Source organism: Rattus norvegicus, chromosome 2, assembly GCF_036323735.1.
Source record: "Rattus norvegicus strain BN/NHsdMcwi chromosome 2, GRCr8, whole genome shotgun sequence".
In the NCBI taxonomy this organism is placed as follows: Eukaryota; Metazoa; Chordata; class Mammalia; order Rodentia; family Muridae; genus Rattus; species Rattus norvegicus.
Genome location: NC_086020.1, coordinates 172,169,013 through 172,192,704, shown reverse-complemented (window position 1 = coordinate 172,192,704; position 23,692 = coordinate 172,169,013). Strand labels below are relative to the sequence as shown.

At 40.8% G+C, this 23,692-nt stretch overlaps 1 protein-coding gene across 19 annotated transcripts in view; it reads left to right on the top strand.

Annotated features, from left to right (window-relative positions):
• Arfip1 (ADP-ribosylation factor interacting protein 1) overlaps positions 1 to 23,692 on the top strand; it is an 82,603-nt gene that overhangs the window by 31,760 nt on the left and 27,151 nt on the right. For 9 of the 19 annotated variants that reach the window (XM_006232539.5, XM_039103009.2, XM_006232540.5 and 6 more), the window contains 3 exons: positions 11,878 to 11,986; positions 18,232 to 18,327; positions 19,660 to 19,772. In XM_006232539.5, coding sequence (XP_006232601.1) covers positions 11,878 to 11,986; positions 18,232 to 18,327; positions 19,660 to 19,772 — 318 coding nt within the window. Of the gene's footprint in view, positions 1 to 6,158; positions 6,207 to 11,877; positions 11,987 to 12,020; positions 16,955 to 17,016; positions 18,328 to 19,659; positions 19,773 to 23,692 lie in introns of those variants that run through there. The other 10 variants (XM_006232545.5, XM_006232546.5, XM_063282436.1 and 7 more) reach the window with 5 other exon arrangements.

Here is a 23,692-nt window from a genome sequence, read left to right as displayed (position 1 = left end):
CTATTTGTTTGCTTGCTTAGATAGAATGTCATTGTGTAGCCCTGGCTGGCCTGGAACTCCTGAATTCTGGAATTAAATGTACACAGCAGCATGCCTAGCTCTGTGTGTGTGTGTGTGTGTGTGTGTGTGTGTGTGTGTGTGTGTGTGTTTTCATGAAAGGTTGAAAGTTTTAAATTATTTTGTAGTTCCCATATGTTTCTGTGTCCTACTTAAGAATGAAATCTTTTGTCCTTTTGTGGTATTTTAGTTCAGGACTCTGAGTTGGTGTCAGCTCACTGTCAGTTGTGGGGCTGTCTTTGTAGGCGCCAGCGGCAGCTTCGTTCTCTACCGAGCAGCTTCCTCTTCATCGCTCAGCATCTGTAAGGCTGGAGAGACACTCATGCTGGTTGGGAACTACTGTTTTAGATAGACTCTGTGGTAGTCTTCAAGCCTGAGGTTTATCTTAGTATTTTCCACTGCCAGGACAGAATACTTGGGAGTGAATAGTTTATAAAGAAAAGAGGCTTAACTAATCCACAGTTCTAGAGGCAGGGAAATTCAGGATTGTGCTGTCCTGTAACCTGACAGATAACATCACATGGGGAGAGGGTGTTTGTGAGTGCTAACTTGGAGTGCATGTGGAAGGGAGAGAAGACAGAATTGCTAAATAGTGTATAACAACATGTTCTTGAGAGAATCAGTCTCATGAGAAAGCCGTTCTTGCCTCTCAGAAGCCTCACTTTAACATTACAGCATAAATGGCAGCATAAATTTTACTAGGCACAGACCACATGTACACTAATTATTTATTTTACTTGGCAAGTACTTTAATTTGGTTTCTGAGCATGTGTAGTATAAAATAAGGTAACTGATGGAAGACTTAAGATTCTGAGCACATAATGAAATCTTTTACCTCTAAGATAAACCTGCATGATAAGGAAACTCAGGTTACTGTCATCACCTGCTGCCAATTACCTAATAAATACCTATTAGCACAAATACTCATTGTACCAACATTTTAATCATTTTTCTTCCAAGTTTTGATATCTACTTTAGCAAATTTACTCTGTGAATATTTATTAAGTAGCTGCTATCTATCACACAAGGCACTGGGCATAGAGCAATGAAAGAATGCCTACTGCAGGAGGATTGATGCCCTCAAAGCCTGTCTGAAGGTGAACCATCTCAGCATTGGGAGCAGACGCAGGGGGATTGCTGCAAGTTCTAGGGTAGCTTATTTACATAGTAAGTTATGGGCTACAGAGTAGTACGATTCTGTCTCAGCAGAAACAACAGAAATACCTAATGGAAGCAGCAGACCTGTATTCAGTGAACACGCACTATATTCAAAGCATGGCAGGAGTAACCTCAGTGGTGGAGTGTGGTCAACGTCCTCAGTGCAAAAGTAAAATAAAAAATCGAAGTTAGGTTGGAAAAGTCACCACAGCCTGTTCTTTTTCCTTAAAACTTGTTGTTATTGGAGTCTGGCTCGTACAGAGGGGAAACGCTCCAGTGTGAAGTGTATAGATAGCTCCAGGAAAGCACCACTGAATAAAGATTCAGAGTTCCCGGGAACTCGGACCAGTCCCTCATTGCTAGGCAGTATGCTCCCCCTTTCTGGGAGGGGCGCCACTAATGTAACCTGTCTAGATTGATTGATTGACTGATTATTTATTTATATATATATTTATTTATTTGTGTCTGGTTAGTTGGTTTGATGTTTTGAGACAGGGTATGTAGCCTATGTAGCCTAGGCTGTCTTCAAATTTGTGACCCCCTTTCTCAGTCCCCAAATACAAGATGTGCAAGCATGTCTCGTCAGTGGGCTGCTTTTTACTGCCCCTTTGATTATAAGTGGGGTTGTACAGTTGGGACTTTGTGAACTCACTTTCACCAAACATCTGCGGCTCACTTGTATTGTTGTTTGTAGCACGTTTTGGTTTTTAAATGATACTTTTCTGTTTGTAATCTGTTTTTGGTCAGTGAATGTTAGGATATGTCTAGTCCTTATCCATTATGAATAAAATTGCCTCTCCCACGTCTGTACAGATGTTTGTTGTACACAGTCAACTTCTGAAGGAGCAGAAGTGTACAGTGTACACAGACGTTGACAGTTTCACTAGCAGTGAGCGATTGAGAGTTCTAGTTTTCAGCATCTTAGATAGTTCCTCATATTTGACGTATAATTAATTCCATCTTAGCTGTTCTTATAGAGGTTGAGTGATAACCTATTATCCGTTTCTCTGATGATTAATGACATTGAACAGTTGAACCACCGTGTGGGTATTGTCTTTTGTGAAATGACTTTTCTATAGTGCCAGTGTTTTAATTAGGTGTGAACCTTTTTCTGAGTAATTTGTAGAAATTTATATTCATTCATATGGGCATTAGGGAGAATCTTTAAACATAACTGTGGATGTTTTAGTTGCTTTTCTGTTGCTGCACTAAGATACCAAGAGCAGGGCAACCCACAGAAGGTTTATTGGGCTTCAGAGTGGAAAGGAATGTGACGGCAGGCAGGCAGGCATGGTGCTGGACAGCAGCTGAGCAGAAGGATCTAACTGGGAATGCTGCAGAATATTGGGAAATTGCAGAGCCCACCCCCAGTGACACTTCTTCAGAAGGCCACACTCCTAATCCTTCCCAAACAGTTAAATAAATGAACCAGTGGAGGTAAACAGCTATTTTAAAAACAGTATAGAAATTCCTTTAAAAACTGAAAACAGATAGTTGAAGTAGAAAAGAAACAGTTTCATCTCAGGGAGTATAATAAATAAAACAAAAGTTGTTATTTCTAGTTATTTCACAGTGTTATTTCTAGTAGACAAGCTATAGAAACAACCCAGGTGTTTGTTAGGTTGACTAGGTACAGAAAACAAATACACATACACATAGTTCTGTACACAAACACACATGCGCACACACACACACACACACACACACACACACACACACACACACACACACAAGAATACCATCTGTCATTAAACCAAGGAAACCATGAGTGAGCATGGTGGTAAATATTCTTGAGACTTTAGTCCTAGTCCAGTCTAGGCTGCACCGTGATACTTGGTCTCAACACCAAGGGAGAGATGGTGAGGGAGGATATGACTATGAGAATGAGTGAAGAGTCTTGTCTTCTGTTATAGCATGGGCTAACCGGGAAGGTATCTGTCTATGCCAAGTAAGGTAAGTCAGATACAGAAAGGGAAGTATGTATGATCTCATTTTTGTAGTGAAAGTTTCTTCAAACTTTCGTCAAAAACCTCAAAATCATAGAAAAAGAATGGGAGTGTGGATCCTACCTTCTCCCATAAAGAAGCTCACACCATAATGCTTGCTGCTGTCCACTCTTTAGTGTGTCGTGAATCTCTTACATATTTGATATGCTTTATTTAAAATTAACCTTAGTTCGCTGCCTTTCCTCAAGAGTGGAAACAATATTTCCAGGCATCTTTTGACAGTTTCCAATGTATTTATACTCACGATCTATTAGGCATACGCTAACCTAAATGTTAGTTGCTTTCTTGTTTCGTTTTTCAAGTTAATCAACAGGAAATTGTGTTTAACCTCAAATCTTTTAATAAAAGTGAAATTTTAGAAAGAAAGGGTGAAATGCATCAACTGGTGTTAGACTATAGATGTTTATAGAACAGCAAAACAGTCTCATGGGGCTGGATCCCTGAGCAGATTTCAGAGATACATACATACTTCTTCCTTTATGGGTGTTCATTTAGAATCTTGTAGTACCTTTTTTCTTGCCTTGGCATGATAGTCACTGTCTTTGTCAGGGTGTCTATTGCTGCAATGAAACACCATGACCAAGAAGCAAGTTGGGGAGGAAAGAAAGGGTTTATTCAGCTTACACTTCCACATTGCTGTTCATCACCAAAGGAAGTCAGGACTGGAACTCATACAGGGCAGGAACCTGGAGGCAGGAGCTGATGCAGAGGCCGTGGAGGGTGCTGCTTACTGGCTTGCTTCCCCTGGCTCACGCATCCTGCCTGCCTTATAGAACCCAGGACCCAGGGATGGCACCACCCACAGTGGGCCGGGTCCTCCCTCACTGATCACTAATTGAGAAAATACCTTAAAACTGGATCTGATGGAGACATTTCCTCAACTGAGGCTTCTTTCTCTGTGATAACTCTAGCTTGTATCAGGTTGACATACAAAACCAGCCATACAGTCTCTAAAATTAGTCTCACAGGAACTCAGAAATTACTGAGTTGCAATGATTCGGTTGGCCAGCTGGTGGCACTGTGGCACAAGCAATGAGACAAAAAACTGTTCCAGTTTGTATTTTGGTTTCTCAGTTCAGACTATTTTGTTCTGAGAGGCCATCCTCCACATTCGTGTTTCTGTAGAGGTTATAACGAGCGCGCTCATCCTAGAACTGCACCAGCACTGCCGTCCTTGCTCCTGTACACACACCTCTAGAGAAGAGTGAGACAGTGAGCTTACTACCTTGGGCCTCCTCTACCCCTCCGCAAAGATACTGTTATTTTCTAAGTACAACAATTTTTGTTCTTTAAAGTTTAAACTTCACAGATGTCAGGTTACTCTGCAGTTTCGAGCTGTATATTGTTTACAATGGCTGCTTTAACAATTGCTAAAGAGCAGCTTGGTGAAGTGGTATAAACCCACTCATCCTCTGCTTAGGGGCCAGAGGCCAGAGGCTCGGGGTCATTCTCTGCTACACAGTAAGTCCACGACCAGACTGGAGGACATAAGACTGACCCAAAACAGTGGAAATGGAATACGATGGCTGCTGTTACCTTGTTTCTTAAATAGTAACTAGATATTGCAAGTTGTTGCTTGAGATAAAGAGAAGCAAACAAATACACATGGTTGAAGCTCCTTGTCAGTTCAGCTGTACTTATCAGGTTAGGGAATTACTTCATTAGGTACAGTGGAAATGGACTTTTCCTGTGGAATGTCCAAAACAGAAGTGCATAGTTTAGATGTTTCCCAGCTCTGAACGCTTTAGAAAGTGCATGCATATAGCACACTATCAAAACTTCCTATTAAAGTTAGGTAGTTATAATCCACAGTCATTAGGACTTAAATTACAGAGCACTGGTTGAGCAGGAACTCGTTAGAGACCTTTGTGTCTCACCACTTTGTTTTACGACAGGCAGGGGAGCCTGGGTGCTCAGGCAGAGTTGCTAGCACTGCGGAGCTGTTCCTGAAGCCTTTGTGACTTGGCTGTAATTTCAGTCAAGGGCAAGAATTTTCATTCATTTCCATATTTCCAATCCTGGCAAAAAGGCTTGGTGTGTAATAAAGGCTTATATTTCATAAATGTTTTATGAACGAACATTTAGTTTTGTTAGAGGTTGCCTAGAAATAAGACTTCTAGACCTGGGGTAGGGGAGAGGTAGTCCATTTTTAGATTGACTTCGTTTTGCATCCTTACCTGTGCTGCTTGGGCTGTTGTTTGCTTTTGTGTATAAACAGTCTTTGGGTTTTTTGGGTTTTTGTTTCTTTAAATAAATGTTTGGGAAAATGATAGACTTGGTCAAATAAAGCTTGCTGATATGTGGTAGGAGGAAATAGTACCTGAGGAGTTGTGTGACCACACTGAGAGCTAAAAGATAAACTAGACAGATGAAGAAGAATGAGGACTACTTCCCTCAAAGTACCTGCAGAGGGTCTAAAGGGGGATAAAGACCATGTTATCTACAACTCACCTGCCAAAGTGTGTGTGTGTGTGTGTGTGTGTGTGTGTGTGTGTGTGTGTGTGTGTGAGAGAGAGAGAGAGAGAGAGAGAGAGAGAGAGAGGCAGACAGTTATGAATTTTAGTGTTGGAGGTGGAGGCCTAAAGTGTATGTGACACTAGAGAGATAAGTAGACCCTGAAAAATCTTAGAGCAATATTTATTAAGGAACTAGCTTATGTAAAAGGCAGTGGAGCCACATAAACAGTGTAAAAATGGGTTAAAAATGGGTTACCAGATTCCCATTTTAGAACGTTGTACCTGAGCTCAACATGGTGGTACACACCTTAAATCCTAATACTGGGGAGGCAAAGGCAGAAGGGTTGTGAGTTAGAAGGGAGCCTGGGCTTCTTAGCAACTTCTGTAGCCAGACCCTGCAGAAAAAAGGCAGGAGGGTGGAGGGGAGGAGGGCAAAGAAAGTTGTTTCTCACCACAGTGTAAAGATTCCGTTGCAGGGCTGACAGGACAAGAGACAAGGAAAACAAGAATAGTCACCAAGAGAAGAGAGGTAAGACCTAGACTCTGCTAGAGAAAGTAGAACCATTGATGACACCAGACTATTTAATATAGACAGGTGGAAAGCAGCACGGTGTAAGCACAGGAGCAGGGGCTGCTGCAGAGTGTAAATCCCTGGAGGACCCTTGCAGACTATGCTGATTGAGATCTCTTCCCTTCTAGCCAGAACAAGGAGGGACAATGAATTCTTCTGCAGTTCTTCTCATGTGTATCGGTGTCCTCCACATCCTTAAGTGTCTGTCTTAAAACATTTATTGAATGCTTTGTGAAACAGCACATTGTTATTCAAAAGAAAATTGTTATGCCAAGTTCTAAATTGAATTTAGGTTTTAAATTTCATTTTGGGATTGAAGAGATGGCTCAGCAGTTAAGAGCTCTTGCAGCTCTGGAGCAAGGACTTGAGCCTGGATCCCAGTACCCATGTCAGCAGCCCACAGACACACAGACACACACACACACACACACACACACACACACACAGATACACACACACACAGATACACACACACACACAGATACACACACACACACACCTCTAAAATTTTGCATTCTTTTTTTTTAACTAGTATCAAATTATGCAAAACAAAGAGAAGTTCCCAGGGTTTGAATGAGCACTCTTTTATGACTTTGTAAAATCTAATACTCTGATTTTGTATCATTTAAAAAGTACTAAAATGCATAAGACACCTATTTGAAGTTTTTAAGGCAATATATTTGCTTTAGGCTAATTGAAAATTATTTTTATTTATTTTTATTTTTTAAAGATTTATTTATTTATTATATGTGAGTACACTGTAGCTGTCTTCACACACACCAGAAGAGGGCATCGGATCCCATTACAGATGGGTGTGAGCCACCATGTGGTTGCTGGGATTTGAACTCAGGACCTCGGGAAGATCAGTCAGTGCTCTTAACCACTGAGCCATCTCTCTAGCCCGAAAATTATTTTTAAATGTATTAAAGACTTCAATATTGACCTATAGCTTCAGTAGAGTTGAAACTTAAGCTATTTTAAGTTTGAATTGAATATCAGTAACTTAAAAATGTGAAGTGGGGATTTGGTATTGAGTTGTAAACAAATTATTTCTGGAGCTTACCTTGTAAAATATAGGACTGAATATAGTCACTTACATTCAGTGAGTTATTAAGGTATGTAGTACCTTATAAGTGAACACCAAAAAACCTGAAAACTGACAGTATACGAAGAAGGCACATTTCAAAATTTTGTACACACTGAGGGTATATTATATTACTTAGGAAATATAACACCCTCAGGTTGACACACTCAGACTCCTGAGTATTATCTAATGAGTTGTCCATCTCAGACCTGAATTATTTTGTACCATCAAGCTGCTGTCTCTTTTCAGAATTTTATACCACTTCATTCAGATGTTGCACTTTTTTCACATAATGGCAAGAGCTCTGGTTCCTGAAACATTGCTGCTTTCTGAGTCAAGGAACCCTGGCCACCATGAGGTACTCACACTGTTGACTGGAGGCCATCCATTTTATTACCAATGGCATCTGTGTCACTTAAAGGTGTCCACAGTCTGAGATCTCTACCATTTCTGTTTAGTCCTTTCCTACTTCACCTCACATGCAGCACCCACTGTGCTACTTGAGACTGTCCAGAGCACTCTCTTTAAGAGAATGGCCAGGTGGCTGGTGCTCTCTCGGGTAAGTTCAGCTGCCCCAGGTCCTGTGCGATCGGTACCCTACTGAACTAGCTCTTCTCTCTGAGATGACGTGCCCCACGTCAGGCCGGCGTTTATGCTGGCTCACAGTCCATCAGCACAGAGAAGTCATGGCAGCAGCTCTCTAAGCAGCTCAGCTTGCTCCCCTCTTCATACAGAGCTAGGTAGGCCGATGAAGTGACGCCACAGGATTACCTCAGGATTACCCTGGAAGACATGGCCTGGGGCTTATTTCTATGCTAACTCTGAGTCCTATCAAGATGATAGTGCAGATTAAGGGTCAGTGACATTTGAATGTACTTAGACTTTCAAGTCCTCTTATTTTCCCTCAGGAGAGCTTATCTTCACTTAGGTACATGTCTAAACGTTGTCATGACTTATGTGCGATGACATCCTTGGAAAGATATAGGGAACCTGGAAATGAAAAGCATAAAGCAGGATGACGATCAAATTAAATGAGGTTGTTAAGTTAAAACAGCAGAAATTTAAATAAAACGTGAGTTCTGAAAACTTACATTTTAATCGTATATTGCAGGGTAAAGTAAACTATAAAGAAAGGATTTCTCAAACATGTACGGAGGGTATAGCTCAGTGGCAGAAGATTTTTGTCTCATGTATACAGGTCTTGGCTTCTGTCCCAACACTAGTGGTGAGGGGCACTTGGCATCCCTTTGTTTTCAGTAAGTAGTCACTGTGGAGGGCATTCAGAGCCCCTCGCCCCTCGCCCCTCGCCCCTCCGGAGGTGACTTTAACTGGAAATCTGGTGCTGTAAGAAACCGGTGGAGACCAAAGACCCATATTTTTCTTTTGCTACACAAGAGGCATGATTTCTGTATTTGTTTGGTTTGGACTTGATGTATATACAGCAGGGGCTTGTGTGCCTTACACTCGTCTAGAGCAATATTCTTAGGAGTCTAGAGGTTTCTGGTTGGGAGTATCTTCAAAGATCGTCTGTAAGGACAAGACCACTTCATCTTTCCATCTCTTTTCAGAAGAGTGTTTATGACAGTGTCTCTGTCACTATTGAATTAAGTTACTATTAATAAAATTTACAGTCTGTCTGCTGGCCTCTTCCTCTCTTTTTGTTTGTTCTGTATACAGTTCTTATTTTTAGTATTAAACATACTCCTACCCTTTACAGGCTGCCTTTCCTGTATTTTTGTATTCATAGGCATTTTCTGTTACATATATTAGCATTTTATATTCTTTTATTTTTACTTTTTAAATTTAGTTTACTTTTATTTGTTATTACTTTATATAATATTACCTTTGTTATTATCTTTATTTTTGAGGTGGGTTCTTGCCATCAGACTGGGCTCACTGTACCCTATTTTTACTTCCCAGTAGCTGTGTTTAGCAGGCATCTGCCACTGCACCCATTTAGTGTGTAACATTTTAAAACTTGAAGCTCTCAGACTTAAAGCTCTTTGTAGATGTGTTCTTTAGAGCAGTGAATATTAGAAGTTAATTATATGGTTGTTTTAAAATGCAGGCATGCCCTAATATAATTGAGATGCATTGTTAAATATATTACTTAACGGTGGGTCAAGGATGAGTGCCTGTAATTCCATGTTTGGAGATGATAAGGAGATACACTAATGACTTCGGTGTCTTCTTCTGTCTACCATTCATAGGGTAGAGATCACTCAATCTAAATTATGTGAAACATGTAATCTTCTGTTGATCCAACTTTAAACATTCAACAGAGTTCTGTTTATAAGTTAATATGAGAGGGTATTGTCCTTCACTCTCTTTGTGTGCTATCTGTGAAGTAAGAATTATTAACCCTCAGTTATCTCCCTTTCATAATAAAGAAACTCAGCAAATTAGAGAAGCTGCCTGGGACCACATGGTCATAAGTAACTAAGCCAGGTTCCCTGCTGAGGTTTGTCTGACCTGACTCCAGTGCACATGTCACAGCGTTATGACAAACTGATCAATGCTATGGGTTTTTTTAAAGTAATGAATCCACTTGGTATCAGAACTAATTCTTTCCTGATAACCAAAGTGCTAAGCAGTCCTGTTTCCTTTCTGAAACTCATCTCTCAGTCTAGAAAGCATATTGTAATTCAGAGATGACTTCAACCTTACCACAATGTAAATATTTTTCCCACTGAAGTTGATGAATGCTTTCATTTCAGTCACTATTAGTAACAAGTCACTTGAGACACACCTTGCTCTAATAGCAGTGAAGACGCCAGTCTGGTGAAATGCCAGGGTTGAGGACTATAGAAGAAGCTGTTCTCAGACATGCTTCCTCCATTTGATGTATTTTTGTGATAAATCTCTAGTAGCTAATCTAGCTAGAAAGTTATAAGATTTAAGGTTGAATAGGTAGAATAAAGTTTTTCAGAACTAAGCAAAGATGCCTTAATAATAAAGCACACAGTCACTTCTTACAGTAAAGTAAACATTTAGGTTTGCATCCAGTCTACAATGCTATGAAAGCCAGTAGGAAGTCAGTTGATACATAGGAAGAGTTAGGTCTGGGAGAAATCTTAAAAATGACTTATTTCAGTTATTAAAAATGGGTTAGCAGAGTATAAAAGAAAGGACAATCATAAGCAGTATTAAAGACCAAGGATATCCCTGGGTGGAAATGGCTTTAATTGCCATGTGTTGAATTAAGTCGTGTATGCTAAGCCAGATTTAGTGATGTGGGTATAGTTCCAGCACGCAAGAGGCTGAAGTAGAAATGCTGCAGAGTTAAAGCCAACATGAGGTAGACTAGCAAAATCCTGCCTCTAAAAGAAAACTACATTTTAAACCTTGTATTTCGTTAAATACTTAGGATTACACTAAGGACATTATGGTATAGCCATTCTGTAGGTTTTAGACCTGGGTACTCAGTAGAGTCCTAAGGATCCCTCCAGAGGGGATCCCAAAGTAGAAAAAGGCACACATTTATGCTTAGTCGCCAGAGAAGATTCCTCCATAGAAGAGATCTCAGGAAATGGTTACAGCTCTCACAATGGATTTGTAGCAAACACTTGGCCCTCTGTGTATACGGCCAAGCTCCACATTGATAGTAGTGGTAACATGCAGAAACTTGAGTTGAGCAAGAAAGCATAATGGACACTGAAGGTAGGAGGGTTTCCAGGCAAGCGTTCAAAATGCTGTCTTCAAATCATGTTGTTGCTACAGATATCACTTAACGTATTTCTCCTCTGGTAGCAGAGTTGACAGAGTTACTGAGACTCTGTTGTGTGTTTACCACTGACTTGTGCATATCAGATGTTCTCTTTGCTCTCATACAAAGCATGCAGCAGGTTTTCATCACAAGTTTTAATTTTAATTATTCCTGAATTTCATGGGGTGGGGGAGGGTGGTGTCTATGTCTCTACCTTTAGGCTGGCCTTACTTGAGATAGAATGGTATGCAGTTTATGATTGGTCTTGCCTTTAGCTTCAGATTCTTTTAAGCTGTTCTTATATATGTCCCAAGTTTATATTCTTAAAGTAGTTCTTTCACCAAACCAAGCACATCTCCTATTTAGAGCCTACTTTTTAATTCAGTTAGGACTAAACTTCCTACTTGATCTGGCCTTCTTCTCTTTCCTGCTCCTCTATCTCTCAGTGAGACATTAGCTGCATCGGCCCTTTGTTGGTTGCTGGCCTCCCTGCTTTGACAGTAATGTGATGGTAGCGGCCTAGTCTCCCGCCTCCTCTTCTGCAAGGGTCTTAGCCAAGGTACATCCTGCTTTACCCTCTTTCCCATCTCTGCAAACTTGTGTGTCCTGACATCCTAAACTGTGACCAGCGTAAAGGCGTACCACATGTGGCATACACTGTATCTCCTAAGTAGCATTCTTGCTGTATTCGATCACCACAGAATGCCACGGCAGTTTAAGGAGATAATGTGTAGAAAGAGAAAAATAGCATAAAATGTAGTAAAAGGCACAATTCTGAAATTTTATGTGCTATGAAATCTTTTACCAAGTTTTTTTCCTTTTATTTAAATGTTACCAAGGATTTGAAGCATTCATTACCATCTGGACTTGGACTCTCAGAAACTCAAATTACATCTCATGGCTTTGACAGTACCAAAGAGGGGGTTACTGAAGCAGGAGCATCCCAAGGTAAGGACCCACATGTTATAAAGATGGCTGAAGTAGAGGATGGCAGTTCACTAAGCGCCTCTTCTGTTAAAGAAGACAAGAGTTAAGCTCTTTATTTCTCTGATGAAAGGTGCCCATAAACATACTCTTTCTCTTCATTTTAATAATTTAAGCATTATCTTGCTGATCTTCATAGAAATAAATTGGAATGAATAACTTTATTGTCACCCTCCCTCCCAGGATGCAGCTGAAGCCGCGCACTAGGCACTACCACTCACGCTGCCCCTTCAGCTCGCTACTCGTGCAACACTTTTTAATAATGCTTTCCAAGTATTGTGAATGAAGCTGGGAAATTATTTTAGGAGGTAAACTACTTTTAGGTAGTAACCACAAAATTGTAACTATTGATTTGTATAAATACAGATTTCATATTTCAAAAGAAGTAAGAAAATGCAGCTTCTATTTTCCTATGCTTGCCATATAGGAGAACTTCAAGGTCACCTTGACATTGGTCTCGGCTGATGCTCACACTATGGCTTATTACAGGCAGTCAGGAAGGCGATGTCTTCCTAGGGTCTTATGCACAGAGACTGCTCAAGCCTTTCACTGTGAGTCCTGGCTCCACACCTAAAGTGTGGCTACTGGGGGAAGATCGCTGGACCTTTAGTGTCCAGGGCTTTTATAAGGACTGCACACAGGCATCCTGTGAGCACTGTCAGGGTTCTAGACGTAACAGAAGTCTGTAGACACTCCACCTAAGCCACACTGTCTATGTAGACAGTTTAGGTCTTGGGATCCCAGCCTTCTGAAGGGAACTTTTCAAAGTTATCTTCTGAGGATCTGGACAAAGGCTGGTCTTGTAAATAGTCTTTTGTAAGGACAGGCAGTAAGACCTGCTGTAACTCTTTGCTGCACGCAAACTAGGAAGTATGTAAATATACATGCATATGTATATATCTGTATAGTTCATGCAGAAGAAAAATTGCTTCTTGTTAGTGACCTTGCTTATAACCTTTTTCAATGGGTTTTTAATGTAGTACTTTCATTCTTGGGTATTTTATACATGTATACAATATATTTTGACTTTCTCCCCTTATTCCTTATCTTAACTTGTCCCAGATCTTCTTCAACCTCTCCCAACTTCCCCTTTAAAGAAACAAACAAACTAAAACACTTAGTCCAGAATGTGCCTTCCATATACACACATGGGTGTGGGACCAACCACTAGTGTGTGGTCAGCCTACCAAGGCCCGTGATCTGTAGAATCTGGACTATTCCCTAACACCCGTCAACCGTTCACAGCTCCTCAGCAGGGGTAAGAGCTTAGGAGTCCCTCTCCTTTATACTGGAATGTCAACTGATTAGGTCTGGCATAGGCAACAACTGTCAGAGATCACAGTACAGTGACCCTGTCAAGTCCAGGAGATACTACTTTACCCTGGTTCCTACCCCACTCTTTCTGTGGTGTTCCCTGAGAATCGTTTTTGTAAATGAATAGAGGAAAACCACCAAACATTTGGATGTAGAGCTGTAATTAAGGAGCCATAGTTAATGTTCAGTGTGAACTTGGTTAATTTTCTTAATGTCTTGTGGTTTGATAGAGTAGATCTTGCTTTGCCAATACGTAAATTGGTCAATATTTCTCCTATATTATTGGCTAGCTCTTTAGTCAAGGGCACTTTAGATTTTGAAGCACATTATTTCTAATTCCAGTATTACGTTCTGAACTGTAGGTTGGGGAAATGAATGAGTGATACTGTTTTTCCTTCCTTTTTATTGTATTTCAAAGTAAAGCTAGAAAGGAAGCAAATTTGTTGGTATCTTTTTTGTTTGCTTGGTTTTGGTTTTTTGAGACAGGGTTTCTCTGTGTAGCCCTGGCTGTCCTGTCAGTCATTCTGTATACTAGGCTGGCCTCAACCTCACAGAGATATGAGTTCTGCCTCTGCCTCTGCCTCCCAAGATATGTTAGTATCTTAACAGTATATATCTGTAAAGCTCTTGAAAATGAAAATCAATGCATGCTGTTAAAAATTAGAGTTTTAGGTCTATAAAATGCCTTAGCAGATAAAGTCACTTGTCACATTGTGGAATGAGAGATCTGAATCCCACAAACTGTCCTCTGATCTCCATGTGTACACCATGACTGCCTACCCCCCACAATAAGAAATGAAGTCTTAAGGTTGGGAAGTTGGTTTGGTTGGTAAAGTCCTCAGCGTATAAGATGAGTTTGGTCCCCTAGGACCCATGTTTAAATACCAGGCATGCCCCAGAGCTAGGAGGTAGAGACACCCAGCCTTGTCAGTTCAGTGATTCCCAAGCCCGTGAGAAACCCTATCTCAAAACACAAAGCAGACAGTATCTAAGAAGGAGCAGCACCAGAGGCGGCCTTCCCAGAGACAGGCGAGCGCAGTGTCCTCTTCGCTCTCAAGTGTTACAGCATTCTCATGCAGGCTTCTTGCCTTCGAAAGGGTTGACTAAATGCCTAGAATTATGATTGCTTAACATATTGGCTTACTTTATATAATTTGACACAATTTTTTGATTAGTTACTACTTACTAATTTTATTTTATTTATTAATTTTCATGATGTTGGGAGTTGAACTCAGGACCTTGAACATTTCAGACAAATGTTCTAGCACTAAAACTAGCTACATCCCAGCCCACTTCCAAATTTTAAACGTCACCAACTAAAAAAAAAATCAAATGTGCTATTTAGATATTTTAATTATTTTTAATGAAATTTTTCATCTGACATTTGATTTAATCTTTTCCCCTGAAAGTTGCAGGATTATAGAGTAATTGGACTAAAATGACCATTACAATCTGTAGCAAACATTAAAATGTCAGTTAGTTTTATTTGCTTGTAAACACTTTCTTTTTTATTATTATTTATTGTATGTGTATGAGTATGAGTACACTGTCACTGACTTCAGACACACCGGAAGAGGGCGTCAGATCCCATTACAGATGGTTGTGAGCCACCATGTGGTTGCTGGGAATTGAACTCAGGACCTCTGAAGAGCAGTCAGTGCTCTTAACCGCTGAGCCATCTCTCCAGCCCCTTGTAAATTCTTTCTAATACTCAAGTTAGAGTGACAAGTGTGTTTTGTACTAATGGAAGTAACTTATCTCTTTGGACTGCATTTATAAAGCTCATTTTAACCTAACATGATTATTGATCCGTGTATCCATAAGAGAACTCTGTGTGCTCGCACTGGCTCGGTACTTATTGGAAAGGTACAGTTGACTTAAGGGCACGTGTTTTAGGATGTACAGATAATTGGAGTGACCAAGGGAAGAATGACAGACGGAAAACCTGGGAAATAAATCTGAGGTCAGGGTTAGCTCTGAACAGTTACTATAAGATGATTAATGCTATACTTCTCTGTTTGTTCCTAAAGTTAAAAACAAACAAACAAAACCCCTTATACCTAAATTTAGCCTTAAAATGAACAACAGATTGAAATCTGGTCTACAACAGAATGTGGCAGAATCACTAACAGTGTAAGTAAGTCTCAGCTCCTGGCAGGGAGGTGCTTCCCCAAGGCTTCGTTTTGTTATAATTTTAATGAGAGTTCTAATTCTTGCACCTGCCTAGGTTTCTGCTGAGAGGAAATTGCCTAATTCCCCCAAACATAAGTCAGTTAGAAAGATCCTGAAGTTGTTTTTCCCTGTTTTTCTCTTTCGAGGGGGTAGGGTCGTGCAGTATGGTCCTGGTTGGCAGAAACTCACAATCCTACCTCTCTTGGTAGGATTTCCTCTCCTCGGTCCTAGGAATAAGAGGTGTGTGCCACTATGCCCAGCTTTAAGATTTTGGATTCCTAAGAGGTTTTTGTGGGCATTAGTGAGCACTTTTGATAGTTTAATTTAATTGGGAGGGTTGATTTAAACTACACCAGTCTACAGGCTTGCAGTTCTGAATATAGGAAAAAATGGAAGGTGACTTTGAAGGCAAGGCAGACACCCGAAATCTCACCCACTTTAGCACCACATCTCATCTGCCATTTTAGTCTGGAAGCTGTGTCTCTGGCTACATGTATGATACACACGTCAGGTTGTGTGGTGGCGTCATTTCTCACAGAGACTAATGAACTGTGACAGCCAGAGCAACAGGGCTCTGTTGTCAAGGTCCTCAGACATGGGACTGCCCTCGTGTCCTCTCATGTTCACTGCTTCCTTATGGGAGCCCCAGGCCTGGGGAATGGAAGTGTGGTCTTTGTGTGGTGTGGACCTTTAGGTACCCTTTTGAATGTAATTTGATAATGGAGATAGATCCGGTGTAGGTTCCGTACTTTCCCATGTGGGCCTGTTTCCCCTCCCGAGCCTCATTTCTCATGGACTTTATTGTAAGTGTTCAGACCATTTTATGTCTACCAGCTAATCTAGTTTTAAGTTTTGTAGTTCAGAAACTTAAAGAGATAGCTATCTCTACTTTCAAAAATAGTGGCAATCAATTTAGGTCTATCATATGCTTGAGTTCAATGTAAGCAGGTTTTCATACTTTTACAGCTAAAGGCTGTCTTTATCAGAACTCTGTGTGTGTGTGTATAGGGTATGTACACTTGTAATTATATGTAAAGTGGATATTGATTCTTTCCTGTCATGAATGAATTTTATATAATTTTTTCCAGGAAACCTGGGAAGATTACTATTAAAATGATAGTATGTCATAGGCATTAAATGTCCCAGCCAGAGCTCAAGAGATGACTCACTGAGTGAGGACACTTGCTTTGTAAACATGGGGATTTGAACTTGAGTCTCTAGCACCCATGAGAACGCCAGGTGTAGCTTCCTGTTCCTGTGACTCCAGTGCCGGGTAGATGAGGAAGGAGGACACTGGCGTCCTCTGGCCATCTTGTGTACATGTGTACAGATATACCATGTAGACACTCACATGTGTACAGATATACCATGTAGACACTCACATGTGTACAGATATACCATGTAGACACTCACATGTGTACAGATATACCATGTAGACACTCACATGTGTACAGATATACCATGTAGACACTCACATGTGTACAGATATACCATGTAGACACTCACAGGTATAGTAAGTAGAGAAAAATCAAATATTCTCAGCTAAGTACTGAAAGAATTTCCCATGTTTTTAATGATTACTCTCTTTAACTTGATTTAGTACTAGGCCTTATCAGCAGTGATGGGTAGCATTTATTTGTTTTGTGTGCACACATGCATATGGATGTGTTTGCTCCAGTGTGAATGTGCATAGCAGTTTGTGAGAGTTAGCTACTTGTACCTGGGTTCCAGGGTCAACCTTCAGAGTGTCAGCCTAGGAGCAAGTGTCAGCCTAGGAGCAATGCCTCTGCCTTCTGAGAACTTATTACTGTTCAGAAGACTGCAGAGACTTAGAGCTATAAGTAAGTTATCAGTGTGTTCCTAACACTATGTGATAGACAGTACCAGAATTTTATACCTAGAATTAGAATTATAACGTGGTTGTGATTTACTTGAAATTTGTTTTCTTCCCCCTTGTTCTTAAACTTTGAAAATCTCCCAAGTAGCCTTCAAAGGCAGCAGGTGCCTTTTGCAGTGGATCTTGAGAGAGTGGCAAATATTTCTTAAAGTTCCATGAATGAGTCTTATGATCACTAGGGAAACATGACAGCCCTGGTTCCGAAACTTCCCAGTACCCAGAGTTCACCCCGGGTGCAGCTCCTGGTTCAGTGTGCTTGAGTGTCTGCATTTCAGCAGAATGCTGTGGAGTCCCTGCAGTCTCAGAGTAAACAGCAGTAGTCTGTACTTATCATACTTGGTTTATCATTGGGAAACTTTGGCAACAGTTTCTATAAAAACTGTAATTCTTATAAAGAATATCATTCACATTTTTATCAGAAGTATTAAAAAAATGCTTCAGTATTTTTTTTTCTACTCTTAAGCCTTTTCTTCATATAAAGTCTGGGAAATTATGAGGTATATACCTAAACTATAAGGACTTTCATATGATTTGGTTTTGAAAATCACATACTCCAGGGAAACTCATTTGGATATGGTCTTAACCAATTCTTTTATGTAGTGAGGTGCTTTGTATGGTTTTGATAGGCTAATAAAACATTTATATAGAGCTCAGGCTCATAGCATCTTCGATTAGTCCTTACTTGCAAGGAGGCAAGCGTTTTCATTGTAGTTGTACTTGCAGCATTTGACCATGTTAAAGGAGCTGTCAGTAGATCTGTGCAAACTGTCCAGCATGTGGAGGAGGAAGTGGATTTATTTTCACAGTTCAATGTCTGCCTTTCCAGGTTCCTCAGCACCACCTTTGCCATGTGTTCTGTCTCCCAGCAGGGTGGCAGCTAGTCAGCTGACCCAGCACGCAGGTGATCTGACTGTTCCTGCAGGTATCCACTGTGTCTCCTCCCGCTGAAGCCAGCCTACCTCACTTTCATGATTGCCCGCTCTGTGTGTAGTCATATGCTCTTCTGGCTGCTGCCACTGCTTTCTCTAGTAATATATAAGAAAAATCACTTTTCTAGCCATCGTCTGCCTTTTCAACGCAATTAGGTTGTGCTCAGATCTGAAATTTAATTATTTTAATGGTTAAAAGCATAGTAAGACATAATTTGTTTTAATCCATTCTTTCTTTTCTCTGGTTGGTATAGATCTACCTATTTGATTCTATTTCTTAGCTTCGCAGCTCTGCCCTCTTGCCAGACAAAAAGGGAGCTTTGACAATTGTATTATTGAGAATGGGTCAAGTGAAAAAGTCATGTATGTATTCCTGTCAGTCTCAGATACATACAGATAGATTGTAGATTGCAACAAAATACTGAGAAATGAGCTGGATTTAGTAGTACATGCCTGTAGCCTCAGCATTGACAAGGTTGAGGCTAAGGAGTTCAAGGCTGACTTGGGTCATTTAAGGAGACACTCTTAAAACCAAAACATGAAACAAAAAGAAGCGGAAAAAACAAACTACACATTTCTTTTTTGTATAACATTAACACTATTTTTATGAGACTTTTATAAATTAGATGTTTTTGTGGTGTTTTTTGTTTTGTTTTGTTTTTGTTTTGGGTGGTTGGGCTTTGGCATTTCTCTGATCCTTAAGTGTGTGATGGCCAGTTTGGCTGTTGAAATAAGTGGGAGAAGAAAATGTCTACTCAACCTGAGTTTTGGTGTTTGTTCCCAGGCACACATGTATGCATGTACGTGTGCAGTCTGTAGGTCGACCTTGGTTGTCTTGACTCTGACTCTGAGGCCATTGTCTATCACAAGCCTGGAGCTTATCGAGTCAGCCAGTGACTAACCAGTGAACCCCGGGGACCACCGTCTGTGCTGAGGTCACTGCCTGCACTACCTCCCTCAGCTCTCCCCAGCAGACACGGGTGCTAGAGAGTTTGAACTTGAGTCCTGTTGCTTGTGCAGCAAGCACTTAACAGAATAAGTAATCTCCCCAGACCAGATGTTTGTCGTTTGGTTTGTTTTTGTTTTTAGGTAAATTTGCAGCAGAATTTCTTAGAGTAAGACAAACTATGTTTACTTAGTAGACAGAAATATCTGTGACTATGAAATTATCCTACATGTTTACAGGAGGCTCTAGTCCTTCACACAGTGGGAACCTTTGCATTTTTTTATTTAAGTAGTTCAGTTTGAATAGCACCAGGCTTCAAGTTTCCTCATGTCCTTTGTTTATCTGGATTGTGCTTTTGTCTTTTATTATGATCATGCAGGTGGCCAAAGAACACACACAAAAGGTGGACCAGTTATTTTAGCAGATGAAATTAAAAATCCTGCAATGGAGAAGTTAGAACTTGTTAGAAAATGGAGTCTCAACACATATAAGGTTTGTAATTTTTAAATTATTTCTACGACTTTTCATTTATATGTAATTCATATTCATTATATATTATTCATATATTGTTCCATTACTTTATATACTTTAAATTTAGTACAAAAGAATTTGAAATGGACTGACTAAAACACTGGCAGATTGTATATTTTATTCATTCATTCATTTATTTTAAGAAACAAAAACCCAGCCTGCATGTAGTGACACTTGCTATAATCTCAGCACTTAGAAGGCCAAAGCAGGAAGACTGTTGTAAGTTCCAGGCCACTCTCAGGACTATGAAGACAGAGAAACAGACACCAGGCCACTCAGGACTGTGGAGACACGCACGCGCACACACACACACACACACACACACACACACACACACACACACACACACACACACACACACGTTCTTGGAATGTCTTTAACCATAGAACTGCTAAGGTTGTACTCCCTCCCTCTTCTTTTTTGGTAATTTGGCCAGTCTGGGGTGCCCTTCCAGGGACCAAGGGATCCTCCGACTTCAGCCTCCTGAGTTACCTAGACTATAGGCCAATGCCCCTGAACCTGATCTTTTCTTGGTATTTTATAACAGCTGACGGTTAAGAGAGCACACTAGTTCTCCACAGCTGGCAGCTCTGTGATCCTGCAGTCATTGAGAACTGTACAGGCAGCACCAGATTAGTCCAGCATGGCTCTTGGCGTTGCCTTGGAGTCATTGGTGATTATTTTCCTAAAGATCTCAGTAAAACCAGTCATTTTTAGATAAACAGCACATGTCATGCTGTCCAAACCACAGATCTACGTGAACTTTGAATCTTACTAGGGCTCAGACACTAGAAGTCATTGGACATGTAAGATGAGAAACCCCAGCAGCACAGGCCACAGCATAAGCTACAGTGCTTGTGTTTTGAGTTGGCAAGTCAAAATTGTTTACGTTTTTACACACAGCAGTTTTCTCTAAAGTGTCTTCTCAAGAGTAAAGCAGAATGAAATTATTCTTTCAATTGTTTTAAAATATGACATGAAACCCTCTATAAAAATAGAGGCTTTCTAACAGAGTGAGATACTGAATTTGTATATGTTAGACTGTATAATAAGTTTTCTTCATTTTTTAGATGTATTTTAAAAATTTTTTGTGTATGAGTGTTTTGCCTGCATGTGCATATATGCACCATGTTTGTGCTAGGTGCCTGTTAACGAGAGGACATCAGATCTTGAATTGGAGTTATAGATGGATATGAGCTACCACGTGGATGCTGAGAACTGAACCTGGGTCCTCTGCAAGAGCAACAAGTGTTCGTAGCTACAGAGGCATCTTTCTAGCCCCCAAAGTTTTCTTAATAAGATAAAATGTTTTGAAATGTGCTACATGAGTCTTTCCAAAAGTAATTTAGTTCATGCCACCACGTGACCTGAGAGATGCTGGTGGTAGTGTGTAAAAGCAGTGCCCACTTACACCGTTCTTCTCGTGCAGGGGCGTCTCTGCACGCCCTTGCCCTCTGTTCTCCATGGTAGGGGTATGATCCGCGCCTCTGTTCTCTCATAATGCAACTGTTATTCTTTGAACCCTCTCCTTCCTTTTGTTGAACCTAGAATCTAATCAGTCACTAAACCCCGCAGATTCTCCCTTGGTTTTCTCTTACTTTCTCTGGTACCGATCTTTATTACTGTCTCACTATTGTTACAGCTTACCAGCCAATTATCTTAGACTGGTGTGGTCATTGTTACATTAAATTCCTCAGCAGATCCCATTATCTGAGGCAGCCATATGACCTTACCCACTTTCCCTGTTATTACCTCCCTGCTTTTGTCTGCAGATCCTGGCCATAAGTGTCTGTCTTCTCTTGCTCCTGTCGCTGTGTGAGGGTGCGGTGCCAGCTGTTGGAATTCCCCTTCCTCTCACTTGTGTAATTTTCATGCCACACTGAGCTTCGTTCTTTAAAAACAAACAAGCAAAAAAAAAAAATGTTTCCCCCAAAATTCTATTACAGACTAGGAAAAGAAACAAAAACAGACTATAAAAAAATAAAGAGAACAGAGTACCCTGTTCAACTATGTCTTCAGATAGGAGGAAGTCAGGAAATTGATCTGAAAGGATGGATTCAAGACCTAAACTGGAAGTTCCTTCTGGTGTGCTTGTTCTGTCCCTCTGTCCTTCCTGCCTCCTTGCTGTATTGTCCTTCTTGAAATATTTTTCTCTCTTGATTTGTTCTCGATCTTCCTCCCTCATTCTTCTCACTTCTCTCCCTGTCCTGTCCCCTCCCCAAAGATTAAATTGTCTCAGTTTCAGGCATTGAGAGCCAGCAGCTTTTCTGAATATGAAATACTGTTTTAAAGTCATACTTTAAATTCTGAAGCCGTTTCCATTAACATTCCTGCTACCTTTAAGCCCGTGTCTTTCAGTTTTCCGTCCTTGTTTTCCCGCCAGTGTTGCCCCACCTTTTCATTGGCTGACCCACATCCTCTGTTGATTGCCCTCTGAGGCGTCCTTCTGTATTTTGTCTTAATAACCTTTCTGTGAAGTTGTTCTTTTCCTTGTACCTAAATGTCTATTTTTGTCATCACAGCTAAGCTGTTTGTGCTGTTTAAATAATCAGAGTACACAGTCTATAGTGTCAATTCTTGAGCCAGGAGGATAGTGCCCAGTGCATTCCCTGTGCTGCGCCACTTCACCCACCGCCATAGTTAGGAGATCTTGCCAGGTCAATGATTTTGTTTAAAGCCGTCCAGCTCTGCAAGTTAGCACATTGGCTTCATTTGGAAGCTATTATGTTCTAAATGATTACTAGGGAGGTGCAGGAGGGGTTGGTAGGTGCAAGCTCTTGGTAGGTAGCATGGGACTTGATAGATCAGCAGGTCTCAAATTCAGAAGTCTGCCTGCCTCTTCCTCACAGTGCTAGAATCACACTCTGACTGTTTTCTTTATGTGGGAAACTTTGGTCAGTTTATTGTAAGTAGTCTCCATTTTCAAGGACTTTGAAGGATAGAGAAATTAGATTCTCTTTGTAAACCTGCTATGTAATGAATTATAGTCTTGTATTTTAGTTTCAGAAATGTCTCATGCCAGAAACTTCCTGAGGCTCTAAATACTGAGGAAATGAGTAACAACTATATACCTTCTTTACCATACTTCAAGCACACACACTCTAGTATTCTCATTTTTGATTATTTAGATTTTCCTTAAGAATGTACAGTTAAACTTTATTTTGATTTTCCTCTCCTAGAACAGTTTTATTTATTTATTTAGAGTGACTGTGTATGTCTGTCTGTCTGTCTGTCTGTGTGTGTGTGTGTGTGTGTGTGTGCAAGCGTGCATGTATGTACTCATGCCATAGCACACGCCTGTCGGGGTAGAGGATAATTTGCTGGAGTTGGCTCTCTCGTTTCACCATTGAGGGTCCTTGGGATCTACCTCAGATCGTTAGGCCTGACTAGAAGCACCTCTGCTGGCTGCTGGTCCTTCCCTCGTCCTTTGCCATGCCTCTGGGAACTTGGCCCGATGAGAGCCTAAGAACAGGACAAACATATAGACACATGCAGAGAGCTAGGGTAGGGGGACATGTCTCTCTGATGAAGACACTCCAGCACCTCAGAAGCTCAGCTTGCTTGTTATATGGAGTTGAACAGGAAACTGGTTATAAACAAGGAGGCAGGGTTTGTGGTGTACAGCTGGATCAAGGACACTATAGCTGATCACAGGAGAAACAGTCTCTGCTGGGGAGCCAGCGTTTAGGCTGGGAACAGGCTGGGTGGGAAACCTGTGATGGACGTTTTCTGCTCATACTCTCTTTGTCCTTCTCTGAGCCTCCTTCCTAGGGAAAGGCTTTGCTGTTTTCCCTTGGGTCTGAGGCTCTGGGGTCCTTGACAGGGCTATGCACACATTCACTCGGGTCCTCACTCCCCATATCCAGGAACTTTAGAAGATG